General features: G+C 41.9%; 2 protein-coding genes across 3 annotated transcripts; one reads left to right on the plus strand and one right to left on the minus strand.

Moving 5' to 3' along the window:
* Nucleotides 1–217: 217 nt before the first annotated feature.
* Nucleotides 218–4,013, plus strand: LOC138311653 (uncharacterized). Its single transcript, XM_069252935.1, has 5 exons — nt 218–296; nt 540–946; nt 1,030–1,819; nt 1,869–2,488; nt 2,583–4,013. The coding sequence occupies exons 1-5, from the start codon at nt 218–220 to the stop codon at nt 4,011–4,013; spliced, it is 3,327 nt and encodes a 1,108-aa protein (XP_069109036.1).
* A 1,747-nt stretch (nt 4,014–5,760) lies between these two features.
* LOC138307296 (zinc finger protein ZFP2-like) lies at nt 5,761–16,804 on the minus strand. 2 transcript variants are annotated; one of them, XM_069247960.1, is made up of 3 exons: nt 16,720–16,794; nt 15,893–15,934; nt 5,761–14,980 (listed from the first exon to the last, which is right to left on the minus strand). In XM_069247960.1, exon 3 carries the CDS (start codon nt 14,608–14,610, stop codon nt 12,952–12,954), a length of 1,659 nt encoding a protein of 552 aa, XP_069104061.1. In that variant the 5' UTR covers nt 14,611–14,980; nt 15,893–15,934; nt 16,720–16,794; the 3' UTR covers nt 5,761–12,951. The 2 variants fall into 2 exon arrangements, with proteins under 2 accessions (XP_069104061.1, XP_069104053.1); XM_069247952.1 differs by lacking the exon at nt 15,893–15,934 and having other exon boundaries at nt 16,720–16,804.
* Between the last annotated feature and the right edge of the window lie 10 nt (nt 16,805–16,814).

The raw sequence follows: 16,814 nt of genomic DNA on the forward strand, positions 1-16,814 counted from the left end.
TATTAGGTCCGCTCCTGAGTGTGCTGGCTCGGTTTTCCCAGGGGGTCATCCTCAGGGTCCTGGGTTTGTTGGTCAGGTGTCCGATTTTCGGCCTCCTTTTCCCCCTGGCTAAGGGTATACGGGTGCCTGCGGGCAACCATCCTTGGGCCGCCCAAACCAGCCTGCGGATGGTTTTGGGTTTCAGCTGCATCCCGGCAGTTATGGGCCTAGCCCATACATGTCCGGGTTTCCACTTGGAGGGAGTGGTGGTCCAACCTCGTCCTTTGGTCAGGTTGGCCAGCCCCAGTCTCAGGCAGGCCAGTTTGGCCAGTTCTGGGGTCACTCCCAACCCACGGGACCTTTTCCGTATTTTCAGGGATACGGTTTTAACCCCATGGCTATTCCTTCTTGGAACCCTTGGGGTTTAGTCTCTCCCTCGCGGAGACCTGTCAGCTGTTCGGTTGCCCCCCCCCCCCCCCAACCTACTGCTGCTTCGGGGGCCGTTACGGCCGGTCCTAGAAAGGTTCGCCGGACCTTTAGGACTTCTGCTTCTCGTGCAGTCCCGTTTGTCTCCGAGTCAAAGGGTCGAGCTTCGTCCGTTAGGTCAAAGCCCTCAGCTTCTGTGGTTAGGAGTTCGGCTCCTAAACGCCACTTGTTGGAGCCTGCTCAGGAGAGTTTTCCTGAGTCTGTCCCTCTTGCTGGCCCTTTTCTCTCCGTAGGGACCTCGGGTCCAGGTAACGAGGAGGATATGGACTGTGAGGTCGTGGGTTCGGCAGAGGATGATGATGTTGTTCATCTCTCCCCTGGCTGCTCCGATATTGACCAATCTGGTTTGTCGGATGCAGATCCTCAGGTTGAGGATTTTCAGGATGAGGGTGACCTCGAGGCTGCTGAGGTGGATGCCCAGCAGGTTTTATCTGGGATGCGGGCCCTTAGGGCCGATGTATCTCGGATTCTCGGGGCGGAGGTTTGCCCACCACCTTCCGCATCATCTACCCGGAGTCCACCACCCTTTTGGGTTCTTTGGTGGCTCCACGGGCATCTGCTCAGTCAGATCGCTCACTGCCAGAAGGCACTATTGTGTCTTCAGCTCTGGCCACTGCCCAGTCTCGAGTTATGGAGAAGAATTCTTCTTCATCTCGCACGCCTGGGTTTGCCGGGTTGCAGCTCAGTGTTGGTGATTTATCAGAGGTTCAGGCCTCTGATTATGCCATTCACGATGGACTGCTGTCCTCTCAGCCAGCTAAGCTGGAGTCTAGAGAATTGGCAGCTTGGCCCGGCAAGTCAGTGGACCAGGTGGTGTTCGGCTCCAAGGAGCACCACAAGATGGAGAGGCTGCTGCGCCTTTCCATTCAAATTCTGTCTTATATAGACTTTCTGACGGTTAGTCTATATAGGGTATCCGATGTGCCTGAGGGTCGGATATCTGAGACAGAGCAGGCCGACATTCAGGACAGAGTTACCTCTGCCCTGAACAGGGCATTGAGAGCCCTGGTGTCATTGCTCGCCAATGTCTTGTTGGCTAGGCGTTTTTCTGTGTTGAAAAACCGCCCGGTCGAAGAACCTTACCGGTCCCGATTGTTGACTGCCCCCTTCTGTGGGTCCACTCTTTTTGGAGGGACTCTTGCTTCTGTTCAGAAGGATTTGAAGGAGGACTCGGTCGCTTCCGCCCTTCTTTTGAAGAGATTGCAGACCGTGAAGGCCAGTACCTCGCAGGGGTCCGTGCCTCCCAAGAAGAAGGCTAGAACTTCAGCTCCTCAGTCTACTGCGCAGCCGAAGTCGAAGCCTTACTTCAAGGGCAACAAGGGGAAGGGTAAGAAGGGCAAGAACCCTCCTGGGGGTAAGAAGAAGAGTTCCTGACTCTTTTTCCCCCTCCGTGGCCATTCCAGACGAGGGGTCTGTTCTGGAGGACTCCGCTCCTCCAGTTTTAGATTCCGGTCCTTCTCCCGCAGGATTCAGTTTCGGGTTAGGAAGCGATTCTCCCGCCTGGGAGGGTCTCGATCTTCCTCGTCCCGATCTTCCTGTAGGAGGTCGTCTGTCCTTCTTCCTCACAGAGCGGAAGGAAATCACAGAGGACACATGGGCTTTGTCCGTGGTCAAGGAGGGGTTGGGCATTCCCCTCTTGCGGGATCCGCTCTTGGCATCAAGACCTATCTTCTTCCCTCCTCCGGGGGATCCAGAAAAGGCACTTGCCTTCCAGGAGGAAGTAAGGACCATGCTTTTAAAGGGCGCGGTCGAGGAGGTGCCTATGGTGGAATGCACTCCGGGCTTTTATTCCAGAATGTTTCTGGTTCGGAAAAAGTCCGGAGCTTGGCGTCCCATCATAGATCTAGGTGCCTTCAACAGGCACGTAGATTCTCCTCACTTCAAGATGGAGACTCCACGGAGCATCATAGCTTCGGTGAGAGAGGGGATGTGGGCTACTTCAGTAGATCTGAAGGATGCCTACTTCCACCTTCCCATCAAGAAGTCGGCACGGAAATTCCTCCGTTTCACTTGCAACGGGAAGGTTTTTAGTTCCGGGCCATGCCTTTCGGGCTCACGACAGCTCCTTTGGTTTTCACCAAGCTGCTGCAGGTTGTCGTGGGGTTTCTGCACTCCAGGGGATAGATGTTCACATCTATTTCGACGATTCCCTCATGCTCCACCTAGTGCGGGGATCTTTGGTGCAGAACACCCGTCTGATCCTGAAACTTTCGCTCAAAGTCAGCTTCATTCCTTCCAGAGAGAAGTCCAAAGTCTCCCCTTCTCGAGACTTTGTCTTCCTGGGAAACCGTTTCAACACGGTTCAGGGCATTGCCATTCTACCTTTGGAGAAGTTCGAGAAGGCCAGATATCTTGCTCTGACCTTCATCGGTTGGTCACACGTCCAGGTGCGTTGGTTTCTCAGTTTTCTGGGTTATCACAACTCCATGGCAAATGTAGTCCCCCTGGGGAGACTTCACATCAGACCTCTCCAGATGTTTCTCCTCGCGAACTGGGTTCCTGCCAGCAGGGAATGTGAGGCTTGGCTTCCTCTCAACCAGTCCGTGAAGGAGGTTGCACGGTGGTGGACTCTCAACGACAATGTTCTACAGGGGGTTCCGTTGTCCAAGCCAGCTCCCACCATGACCTTGTTCACGGACGCGTCCATGACAGGTTGGGGGGCTTACCTCGATGGCCATTGCCAGCCAGGGGAATGGTCTGGGGATCAGCTCTCCGAGCACATCAATGTGCTGGAGATGAGGGCTGTCCTGTTGGCTTTGCAGGATTTTCGAAAGATTCTGCATTCCAAGGTGGTTTGTGTGGCTACGGACAATTCTACAGTTGTCGCGTATCTGGAGAGACAGGGGGGCAAGGTCCCATGTCCTTTGCGCCCTCGCTATCCGTGTTCTTCTTCTCTGTCAGGAAATGCAGTTGACTATTTTAGTCAAGCATCTTCCAGGCAGGTTGAATGTTCTGGCGGATACTCTCTCCAGGCGCCGCCAGCCGGTTATGACAGAATGGCAATTAAATCCCTCGATCTTCGAGGGCTTTTGTCAGGTGTAGGACAGGCCTCACATAGACCTTTTCGCCACTTCCCTGAACAACCAGTTGCCAACCTTTGTCTCTCCGGTGCCAGACCAATTGGCTTGGGCTGTGGACGCGCTATCTCTGGATTGGGAGGGGATGCAGGCTTATGCATTCCCTCCATGAAGTTTCGGACGCATCATTGCTCCCTCCTTCTGATAGCGCCCATGTGGCCGAGACAACCCTGGTTTCCGGAGCTCTTGTCGTTTCTGGTGGATGTTCCTCTGGTTCTTCCACCCAGATTCAATCTCCTGCGCCAGCCTCGGTCACGGACGATGCATTCACGTCCCGAGATCCTCCATCTTCACGCGTGGAAGCTATCTCAGGAGGCCTCGCTCAGACAGGCTTTTCTTCAGACGTGTCAGCCCGCATCGCCCGATCAATTAGGTCTTCCTCTTCTGCCGTCTACCAGTCACGCTGAAAGATCTTCTGTGATTGGTGTATCGGCAGGAAGATTGATCCGATCAAGGCTTCTGTCAAGCTGATTGCAGATTTTCTTCTCTATCTATTTAGGGAACGGAATCTTGCCTCTGGTGCTATTGCGGGATACCGCAAGGCTATTGCCAGTGTACTTTCTTTTCATGATAGACGAGAGGTAGGGTCTTCCACCTCGTTGTCTGCCTTGATTAGGGGCTTCAGTCTGGACAGGCCTAGGGTACGGCAGTTAGCTCCACAGTGGAACCTAGCACTTGTGTTAGAATCACTGAAGGGGGCTCCTGATGAGCCTTTGGGGTCTGTCTCCCTAAAGTTTTTAACTTTTAAGACTGTCTTCCTGCTTGCCCTTGCCTCAAGCCGTAGGAGGAGTGATATCCATGCTTTGTCTGTTCACTCTTCATGCCTTCGTTGGGCCAGAGATAGCTCTGCCGTTACCCTTCTCACTGATCCTGCCTTTTTGGCAAAGAATCAGATTCCTGGTTACTCGCCCGATCCCATTAGGATTCCTTCCTTGACAGTCTCTGTTGAGTCTGAGGAGAATGATCAATTGCTGTGTCCCTGTGGAGCACTTAGGTTTTACCTTGATAAAACTAGGGGGGGGGGCGAGGTACTCGATCTCGTCTATTCTTGCCCATGAAACAGGGTCAGCACGATATCTCCTCCCAGTCCATTTCCAGATGGATATGTCAGGTGATCTCGTCTATTCTTGCCCATTAAACAGGGTCAGCAGGATATCTCCTCCCTGTCTATTTCCAGATGGATATGTCCGGCGAAATGCAAGGTGAGGGCTCATGAGTATAGAGCGCTTGCAGCTTCTTTGGCTCTCCTAAATGGGTCCTCATTCCAGGACATCATGTTTGCTGCCTTTAGGCGTGGTCAGTCTACTTTCACTGACTTTTACCTCCGGTCCCTGTCCTCTCATTCTGAGGGACTGTTTTCCTTGGGTCCAGTTGTGGCGGTTCAGTCTGTGACTGTCCCTCCGCCCTAGACATGGTATTTATTTTTGGTTTTAACTGTATGCGGGCAGGCATCACGATGGTACTCCTCTTTTCTCTGGGAGGTATTCCATTTTTTATACCTTTCCTTCGGGGGGTTCCTGGAACCCTTTTTATGCTCCCTACTGGGGCTTGGCTCCTGGATTTGCCGTTTGATTGGGCTGCCTGGCTTCGGACTCTCCACTACGGTAAGACGAATTCGCATACTAAAGTTATGGTAACGTATTAATGAAATGAAATTGAGGTTTTTCAGTGTAAAACCAATATTTATGATGCGATACTTACCATAACTTTATGGAGTCCCACTCTTCTGTTTCCTCCCATTTCCTCCTCAGCCATTTTGCCCCTGTGACTCCATAAAGGGTTTTTGAGGAAGGGAGACCACTCTATGTTACTCTCGTCGAGTACGAGATGAGGTACGGTAGGGAGACGGGATTCTCAAATCTTATGTTTGTTGGGGCTACAAAGATGGGTGTAGGTAGCGTATTTGCATACTAAAGTTATGGTAAGTATTACATCATGAAAATTGGTTTTACATTGAAAAACCTCAAAATAATAGTCCTACTCTGATCTAGCCCGCGGCTTCGTAACACCAACACGGTCAGTGACTGCACATGCCGGCTATCGAACACTAATTACGTACAATACAAATACCGACAGGTAAAACCTATCAACAGACAACAATAACAAGAACTTTACATAGCCAATTGTCACTAATTATGCATAAATAAATGGACAACACTCGACATAAAAATGTATAAATGACATATGAAATATTATTATTAAATTATTACATTAAACCTACAAACATTACAAGCTTATACCCAAATGCAACGTACACTGAAAAAGTTTCCACAAACATTTCTGCAAATGTGACTTTTATCACTTTTGGCGAATACAAAGGAAGTGAACTATATATCTGTATTCGAGAGCATCAAGCGTGACCAACTTACCAATGTTCTCCCTTGTGACTCAGACAGTTCGGCAAGGTACTTTGCCAACTGATATTTCTGCCAGTTCAGTTACAAACGCAAGTTACTGGTTGCATGATAGTAAAAGGCGACTAAATTAAGGATCTTTCATTTTTTCTTCTTCCTAACTGACTTTATTCTTCCTAATGTCTCCCTTGACACCGCCTCACTTTTGACCTTCTGTTGAATACTCTCCCTGTGAGGTTAGCTTAAGGTTCTGTTCCCTTGCCGAGACACACCAAAGCCGTCTGTAAAGTGGCAGTTTCTGCTCCTGCAGCACTCAGCATACAGGGAGAAGGACGACTGATTCGCCCGTTCTCAGTATAATGTGACCGGATAGGGTGTGTTGCTTGGTGTCTGCGGCAGCAGGCTTCAGTGATTTAACACCATAACAAGAGTTCCACTATACAAGAAGACACAACACAAACATACCGCAGTCCCCCAAAACACGCACCTCGCATTACACACACGCTACATACCGCATACATGAAAGGCTGTCATCACATGACCATGGCTGTTAATAGGACGTTAATTAATCAAACAAACAAAAATACTGGTCCAGAATATTGTAATTGCATTGATATAAAGACATGCAAACTTAGACTGTTGTCATCACAGTCGGCAATATCAAAACCTGTGTCTGAAGTTCTGAATGAAACTTCAGAACCTCATGGAGGAAGAAAATACAGACAGTATCAGCATGTTACTGTCTAAATTTCATCTTAGACTAGGATCTATAGCAATCAATTCGAAAAAATGGAAAAAAATAAAAAAAAAAATGAACTCAAAAATAGACAAAATAGGAACAAATGTAAACAAAGTACAAGGTGATGTTTTCAGAAATGGTATTACAATAATGAGCCAATTGAGGTCGTAAATGACTTCAATCATCTGGGACTGATGTTAAACTATTACGGATATTTTTCCAAAACTCAAAGGCATATCTCAAGCTTTGTTCGCTGTTGAATCAATGTATGCAAAAACAACGGTTTAAATATTGAAACCAGTTTGGCAATTTTTGATTCGTAGTGTTTTGAATTATGGATGTGAAATATGGGGATTTCATTAAGTTCCTGACTTTGAAACAGTACACACCAGCTTCTTAAAAGAGTACTTGGTGTGAAGAAACAAAACTACTAACGCTATGGTATATACTGAACTTGGAGGAGTTTCTTTATCTATTATCAGGTAAATCAGAATATTTAATTACTGGATGAAACTAAAAAAATACTAACAATTGCATTTTAAAGGAATGTCTTCAAGAAATAGAAGAAAATAATCATAGCTGGATTTTACAGTTGAGATTGGAATTAAATATTTGTGGTTTGGGCTATATGTATGATTTGGAATCGTTTCTTAGATCTGATTCTGATCTATTAAAACTCAAGTTAGAAGATCTTTTTAGACAGGAAGGTAAAAGCGTGATAAATGATTCATTTAAAGGAAATCTATACAAACATCTTATTATAACTTATTTTTATTAACCTTATTTAAATAAATCTTTAGACATTAAAGTTAAGAGAAACGCATCTAAATTTCGGTTATCTGTCCATGATTTGAATATAGAGAGGGGAAGATACCCTAGGAATATATACCTAGGAATCAGAGAATATGTTCATTTTGTAATTATGATATTGAAGATGAATTCCATTTCGTTATAAAATGTAAGGAGTATGAAGATTTAAGATTAAAATTTATAAAACCATATTATGTCAGAAATACTAGCATGGTAAATTTAATTCAATTTTTAAATACAATCTACACAAAATGTAAAGGAATTAAATTATTTTGGTAAATATATTTTTTTGTTTAGAAAAAGAAAATTACTGTCAGGTTAAGACCAATTTTTTTTTACTGTCTCTCTCCCTCTCTTTCTGCTATAGACACTACAATAGATATAGAATTTAATTTGTTTACTATCAAACTTGTATGGGTGAGTGTGAATATGCGTGAAAGTGTATATGGTTTTATAATGTAAACAATGTCCTTATGTCTTATTTATTTATTTTTTGTTTTGTTTTTGTTTGTTTGTTGCGATAAGTTGTAAAACTTCAGCAAGATAAAGAATCCGAATCTGAACCTAATGGACCTCTTGAAATTCTCAAAATTAAGTAGCTTCTCCCTTTCAGTGATTGTCAATACCAAATTATAATCCTAAATAATTGTAGAAATCAACGTCAGTTGTAACTGATAACAATATTAAAACACTTGCACCAAAATCTTAATCTTAAATCTTCATACTGGCTATTTCGGCCCATTAGGCCCTTTAAAACTATCAAAATTCAGCATTTGGCTCCTTTGAATGATTGTTCATACCCATAACAACAATTATAATCGAAAATGATCGTAGAAATCAATGTCAGTTATGACAGATAACAGTTTTTCAACACTTACACGAAAACCTTAACCAGGCTATTTCGGCCTATTGGGCCTTTTGAAATTCTCAAAATCCATCGTTTGGCTCCTTTAAATGATTGTCCACGCCCATAGCAACAATTATAATCCAAAATGTTTTTCAACATTTACACCAAAACCTTAAGCTGGCTATTTTGGCCAATTGGGCCTCTTGAGATTCTCAAAATCCAGCATTTGGTTCCTTTAAATGATTGTCCTCACCCATAGCAACAATTACAATAAAAAATAATTGCAGTATTCAATGTCAGTAGTGACAGATAAGTTTTTTTACACCAAAACCTTAACCTGGGATTTTCAACGCCGACACCGGAGTGATTCCATAAGCCCCCCTCACATCCACTACCAACTTCGCTAGCTAGCCAAGGGTATACTCAGTACGAATATCAAAAGTATCTGGTTCAAGGGAGAGTTTTGTACTGGATATCATTAGCTAGAGAAGTTGCTTCACTACAGGTACTGCACGATCCTAAAAGATTACTTGGTATCTTAATCTCGTGGCTACATGCACCTGGATCAAAACATATTGGATTTCTGATATTAGATCCGAGTTCTGAAATAGTAGATTTTAGCCCAACTTAAACTTATTGCTTGTCTAAAATTGAAAAACGTCAAAGGGATAATTCAGTCAGGCTAATTATGTTACATAACCACGAAACATATGTCATAAGGGTATTGTTCGACACTCCTTATGAAACATAAAACAAAAAATATTGACAAATTCTACATTAAGTATTTTAATGCACTCTTTGACTGAATTGTCCCTTTAGCCATACTTCTGATACCAGGTATTCATGTCTCATTTTTATCGTAAAGACAATCGATTCATTCTTATTTTGGGTTACGCAACAATATGCCAATGGTGTGAATCCGGTATGTTCAGATCAAGCTGGGTTGCATAATGGTATGACGACACTCACAATTATCATGTCTAAATGCAGGTAACTTTATATCGAAAAATTACCGTGTTAAGAACGCTTTAAAATCATCAAAATACATTGTAAAATTCATCTCAGCCATTCTAAATCGTATATTGTTTTCCTGGGGGAGACCCCCGACCCCCAAAACATCAAAATCTCGCGGCTTCGGCGCTCGCAAATTCAAGAAATTGCATCGTAAAACTCATCTCAGCTATTCTAAATCGTACAATTTTTTCCCGGGGGAAACCCCCCGATCCCCCAAACACCAAAATTTCGCGCCTTCGGTGCTCGCAAAAATCATCAAAATACATCGTAAAAAACTCATCTCAATCATTCTAAATCGTAATATTTTTTTCCAGGGGATACCCCGGAACCCCCGAACTCGCACGCTAATTTGCGTATTCATTAATTTCCTATTAGCGACGCCACTGTCTATAGATGGGTACAATGATTATGATATATGAAAAAACGTATATCAAGTATCTCCTGTGGGTGCGGGGTGCTCGAGGGGGGTTTACGAAATATTGAGGACCTTTGCCCCCACCCCCCATTAAGTTTCATCTTCCTACGCCACTGATAGACCATGTCGATCGTTTCAACAACATTTAGCCAGTTTACCCTGTGACCTTGAATAAAGGTGAATATGTTTTATTTGGACAAACTATAATTTGCATCCCCTCACACTAGCATGTCCGGGTCTATTGTTCTTTTTCTTACTAGGAAGAAGCTGTTATCCTGAACTTATTTTTATCCAATACAGGCTCAGTATCATGTTCTTGGGTCAGAATTTGGAAGAATTTGATTAAAGAGTTTCACCTGACCTTCAATTGAAGGCCATGTTATTCCTTTGATCACAGTTTGTAGCCCTTTATCCCAGAATGATACAGGTCACATATACCAGGTCTTCCTCAATATGTATGTATCCCTGGTCAATACTAGCCGCAATATATCGCTCGGCTAGAGAGAACTTCTCTTTAGCTCGATCGGTTGAGCGTCAGACTAGTAATCCAGAGGTCCCGAGTTCGATCCCTGGCAGTGGCAGGTATTAAATTTATTGTAAATCATGTACCATTACTTGTATAAGTCATTAAAAGATTTAAGCTTATTTTGACCCCTGACTGTGATCCAAAATGAAAGTTATTGCTAATCATTTAAACCAGAAACATATATTATTACATATTATACATTACCTAACTACAATTCCTGGATTGCAGCTCCACAGACGCCATCAGTCAGGTCAACCTCTCCCTGAACGTTTCGACTCCTAACCTGAAACGTCCTCAAAATGGCAAAATAATTGGCCAAATCACTGCTCATCTGTGGATAGCTTCCAGCTCATGTCTTGTCGTCTTCACCACAGCTAGCTGGACGACCTCTCTGCTGTTCTTGACAGTCGGTCCACTGCTGCTTTCTTGTCTCTGCTCTTTACACCCAGTGCTGCAAACATTCTCCATGTTGAATGTGCAGGAAATCCTCTACATCCGATCTCCACTGGGAAGACCCAAACACTCCTACCTAGGGCTCTGATATCTCCTGCCATTGCTTCATACTTCCCCTACTTTCATTCAAATGCATCTTTCTTCACATGGAAGTGTCAATTCCGCCATGACCATCTTCTTTCCCTGCTGTGACCATATGAAGATATCTGAACGCAGATTGGTCTGGATGATGTCGGGGAATACCAGTTTTCTGTCTAAATTGACCCAAATCTCACCTCAAAATTCTGTGCGCCGTCAAGAATTCCCCACTGGTGAACAGTTGTAGAAGTGTGTCCTCCCTCCCCGCCTCATAAGTTGATGAACATACAACCCTTCGCAGGCTTACGCTTCTTGTCCTCTCCCTCTCCAGGATGTCAATCAGTTCTCTTAGCACCTTGTCATGGCGCCATCTGTAGCGTCCTTGTGTAAGGGCAACCTTGCATCCTGATAGTACATGCGCAAGGTTCCCTGGTCGGTTGCACAAATGATAGTCTAGAGTCTCAGTCAAGCCCCATATATGGAGGTTAGTAGGCGAGGGAAACAGGTCGTAAACTGACCTCAGCAGGTAGAACTGGATTCGAAAAGGTTCCATATGCCAGGTGTCTGACCAAGACAGTCTTCTGTCTGTAGTTCCCCACCTCGTCCATGTGCCCTAGGCTACCATCTCCATCACTTTGGCCTTCCTGATTTCCTCCTCCATTTTCCTGATGTTGTTCCTGTACCATCTTCCTCTTGCCGGCTTTGTCTGATGTTCGCTAGCGCTGCACATGGCTTGTACCCAGTCCCTGGCGTCCTACAGTCCCTGGTGTCCTACGCCCGTTGTACCCACGATGTCCTGATGTCTCAGGCAGCTCTCAGCTGATTGCAGACGATTCCCTCCTCTTTCTAGTCTCAAAGCCAACAAGTCTGATCTTTCGAGTCTGTCACATCACCTGTCTTGAAGTCCGTATTGGTAGAACCACGCCTTGAATTTCCCTGAAAGTCCTACATGTATCTTGTCGATCGCTCCAAGTCCCTCTTGTGGCTGTCCTGGCAGCCTCCTGATGTTGTTCGGGTCATCCAGGCGTGCATCAAACCACATAAACATACTTGGTAGCTGCAGTTCATCTTTAGGTAAAAGGGTAAATTATAGTAGTCAATACTCAATAGATGTGTTTTTTAAAGATGATTTAAGCTCAATATCTGGTCTCTCTGTCCTTTTATAAGAGAAGAAAGCATTTAAGATTTTGTTCTACTCAAAACATATTACCATGAATGAAGTATCCTTCGTTTTCAAAACAAAATTGACAGTCCTTATTTCATCAACTGAAACAGAATCAATCTAATGTCTCTAGGCCTGTAAGTTATCATAAAGAAGTCATTCTAGTTCAAACTAAGTGATCCCTAGATCAAGGTAATTTATTTAAACAAACTTAGCCCTTCATCCAGCATGCTACAGCCCTAATATCAGATCTCTAGTTTGACTAGTTTTACTTCATTAACAAGGATTTGTTTGAAGAGTTTAGCCTTTTTAGCCCCTATGACCTTTGATGCATGTAAAGGTCATTTATTTAAACAAACACAAAACTGGTAACTGTTCATCTTATAGCATGCTACAGGCCCAATATCATTTGTCTGGGTCACTTGACTCACTTGGTATTTTAGAAGTTGTTTAAACAAGAGTTGACACCAGACACCCAAGGGATGGACGTCATATAAAATTTCTTGCCTTTCAGACAGGTGAACAAAAAATGATATTAATCATGTAAAACAAAATAAAAAACAAATATATTTACTATCTGTATTATGTTTTCTTAATACCCCTTCATAAAACAATTGTAAAATAATTATATAATCATGCATTTCCTCACATGAAGAAAAATAAAATCTAAAATGTTACAAAGCAAGCAATCAGATTGGTTAGAATCTTGACAGTGCTCAATTTTAGAAATATATAAATACATGTACTAAATACATGTACTTCAGAGGTTTTGATCGCATACAGACAATAATGAATTTGCAATTAAAAAAAATAGTGTGTTTAGAGAACCAGTCTCAATTTTGCCACGAGATATTTCAGAGGGAAATGAAAATACTGTGGATACTATATGTGATGGTAAACTGTCTAGTATCAATGATGAGATCAACTTTGTCTTTACTTGATGACCTTATTGCACACAAATACAGTGCACTATATATGTACATACATTTGACAAAACCTCTTCAGAAGATGCTAATTTTTGAAGGAATCATTTCCTATATGGTCCATGACATGTTTGGATAGTGAATCTCCATCACAAAACGCTTCACCACACATATCACATTTCAATGGTAATTGTATCACTGTAGATCTACAGGTATCCGTGTGTGTACATATACACAATACTTCACCACACATATTACATGGTTTTTGTAATTCTGTACAGGTATCTGTATGTGTACACTTACACGATACTTCACCACATACACTACATGGTATTTGTAATTCTGTACAGGTATCTGTATGTGTACACTTACACAATACTTCACCACATACATTACATGGTGTTTGTAATTCTGTACAAGTTTCTGTATGTGTACATATACACAATACTTTACCACATACATTACATGGTATTTGTATTTCTGTACAGGTATCTGTATGTGTACACTTACACAATACTTCACCACATACATTACATGGTATTTGTAATTCTGTACAAGTTTCTGTATGTGTACATATACACAATACTTTACCACATACACTACATGGTATTTGTAATTCTGTACAGGTATCTGTATGTGTACACTTACACAATACTTCACCACATACATTACATGGTGTTTGTAATTCTGTACCGGTATCTGTATTTGTACATGTACACAATACTTCACCACATAAATTACACGTAATTTGTACCACTAATTCTGTGGATGTTCCGGCATTTGTACATGTACTAACATGTCTTGTAAGATTTCCTTTGCGAGAAAACTCCCTTCCACATATGTAACATTTAAATGGTTTCTCTCCTGTATGTATTTTTACGTGCACTAACAAGTTACTACTCTGAGAAAAGCTTTTACCACAAATGTCACACTTGAACGGTTTTTCACCTTTGTGAATTCTGAGATGTTCAGATAGATGACTTTTTCTTAAAAACCCTTTACCACAGATGTTACATTCAAGTAGTTTCTCTCCTGTATGTATCCTGACATGTTTTGAAAGGTTGCTGTTTTCATAGAACTCCTTACCACATATGTCACACTTAAATAGTTTTTCACCTGTGTGTATCCTGAGGTGTGATGTGAGGTGACTATTTCTAGAAAACTCTTTCCCACAAGTATTACACTGAAAAGGCTTCTCCCCTGTATGTGTTCTTTTGTGTCTAACCAGATCAGAATTCCCGTTAAACTCTAGTCCACAGATGTCACAATTAAAAAGTTTTTCCCTTTTATGTAGACGGACATGCCTTGACAGGGTACTGCTGTTGGAGAATTCCAAGTCACAAAGTTTACACTTGTAGGGTTTCTCACCTGTATGTATTCTGAAATGTCTTGACAAATCAAATTTCTGTGTGAAGACCTTCCCACAGACATCACATTTGAATGGCTTTTCTTGAGAATGAAATCTGACATGTCTTGACAACTCAAAATTCTGTGCAAAAGCCCTTCCACATATGTCACATTTAAATGGTTTCTCTCCTGTATGTATTCTGGTGTGTCTTGACAATTCAAATTCCTGAATGTACTCCTTACCACAGATGTCACACTTAAATGGTTTTTCCCCTGTATGTGTTCTCACATGATTTAACAGCTTGCTGCTCTGAGAAAACTCTCTTCCACATATGTCACACTTGAATGGTTTATTAGCTGCATGAGTTTCTACAAGTTCATGACCAGTCAAAGCAGTCATGACCACAAGAAAAGAAAATATAACATAGGCCTAAATGTAACTTAATAGTTTCATTTTTGTTTATTCCTTTATTGAATTATGCCCCAATCGCAAGTGTTGAGAAGAAAAACAATTACCGATCATAATAATTGGCAATCACAGATGCAAATATGATTTAAATTAGATTTCATGTTAAGTTCCTCATGATTTTTCTGGAATGCATGGATCCAGCTTCCAATAAAACTCTTCTTTATGAATGGAATTACTCCCAATTTACTGATATGGTGAAGTTGATGTGAGATGAAATACTTATCAGTATGAGTTAACATCCCAACCACTACATTGCTGCTCCCAAACTGTCAGTGTTAGTGTTGCTGTATATATGGTGATTCTGAAACATAAATCAGCCAGAGGTTGGTTACATAAGTATATACAGTTTATATGTATCTACAATGTACATGTATGCAGCGGCCAAATCCGGCTTTGAACCCAGGACCTCCAAACACCAGGTTACTAAGTTACATGCATGTGGTCATATAGTCCGCTAAACCTGCCTATATTATTAGGCTTTTTTAATTTTTCTTTTTGCCTAATATATAGTCTATTAGGCAAAAAAAAAAAAAAATTTAAAAAGCCTAATAATATATAGGCAGGTTTAGCGGACTAGTGGTCATAGTATCGATGATCGATTCAGTCCCATTCCGCTATACATGGTACTTTATATGAAATTATCTATATTCAATTGAATAAAAATATTGTTTACTCCACAACACAATTTTTTTCCATTTTTCCATATTTAAATTACAGAGTGTATGTATATATTACCTGGTCTTTGGTCAAATATTGATTTAATATGTAATTCATTAGAGTTACATGTAGATAAACAATACTTATCAATTGTTCCAGAGATTTATAACGGCACTGTACTGATACTGTACGCATGTACATATTGAAACATAAGGTACAATGCAAATAATTTCCATCTTAATAATTACAAATGTCACTTATCACTTTAGAACTGAAGAATAAGAGGATATCAAAACATCTATATGTTTCTGGCCTATGTCATATATCTCTTAGTTGATTTATACACTTGTAGTAGGAATGATATTCCGTATGTATGTTCAACCCAGGCTATCTCCCTAGGGTTCCGCCTCTCTGTAGTAATCACATAACAACACAGATAACATGTTCCTGTCATTTATTAAAGTTATTAAATTTAGGACGACCAGATAGTAGACAAGACAACATATAAAGACATACCGACAACTCTCACACGCAGACGTACATTTGTACAACGCACCTTCAAAATACTGTATACCGCACGACGTCCACCCCACAGACCCTGTAAATGATATACTACATATAAGTCGCCTGTCACTCTAATGTGCCACGCGCACAGATATGCGTGCTCTTTTTATACCCTGCACGCGCAAGGCTAGCCAATCATTTTAGTTACGGGTAGAATTATCTGCGCTATTTTAAATATATATATATCTTATCACACACCAATCATATCCCTGGCGCCAGGACTCATACACACACACGCACACACATAGTCTTACTTTCAATTCTGCCACACACTGTACACATCTTCAACAGAAATTTATCTATTTTTGTAATGTATGTGTAAATATAATGTAGTCTATGACATATTGCCACTTTGGAGGAAATAAAGATAATAATAATGTAGTGGAGGATACTGAGAGTCCATCCATAGGGCCTCACTCCTAATGACGAAATACAGTATAACTAGGGTATGTATATGATAGGTCACGTCTATTTACAATGTACACATCTCATAATTAGGAACAAGGCCCTGTGGTTCATTCGCTATTTACAACAGATGTATGTTCCATGATGCAAAGACGGTTCTCGGTTAGAGCACAGGCGCCTGCTTCTGGTTTTAGAAAAAATGTAATAACGTACCCCTACTATGTTCATAATAGCTAGGCTATTATATTTTTTCTAAAACAAGCAGCAGATCTAGACGCCTGTGGCTGTGGCCAGTGTGGTTGTTGTGGTTTTCAATTGCTGTTTTGCATGTTATCGGTTGTAAGTCACAACATTGATGGAATGAAGAACACGATAACTATTCATTTAAATGGTGACCGTCAAAAAGGCACTTACCTTCAGTACTACAATACATAATCAATGAAAATAAACAATACTTCAAGTGGTATTTTTTTCGACCGGAAATAAAATACAGCACTCCAATCATCGAT

The sequence above is a fragment of the Argopecten irradians genome, chromosome 1, assembly GCF_041381155.1.
Source record: "Argopecten irradians isolate NY chromosome 1, Ai_NY, whole genome shotgun sequence".
NCBI classification, from domain to species: Eukaryota; Metazoa; Mollusca; class Bivalvia; order Pectinida; family Pectinidae; genus Argopecten; species Argopecten irradians.

Bases quoted from the DNA above. Each gene is read 5' to 3' on its own strand.
- LOC138311653 (XM_069252935.1), top strand. From the start codon at position 218: ATGTCCGGGTTTCCACTTGGAGGGAGTGGTGGTCCAACCTCGTCCTTT. The intron at 297-539 runs GCCAGTTTGGCC...CTTCTCGTGCAG, and splicing joins CCAGCCCCAGTCTCAGGCAG to TCCCGTTTGTCTCCGAGTCA. The intron at 1,820-1,868 runs GTAAGAAGAAGA...TGGCCATTCCAG, and splicing joins GGGCAAGAACCCTCCTGGGG to ACGAGGGGTCTGTTCTGGAG.
- LOC138307296 (XM_069247952.1), bottom strand. From the start codon at position 14,610: ATGACTGCTTTGACTGGTCATGAACTTGTAGAAACTCATGCAGCTAAT.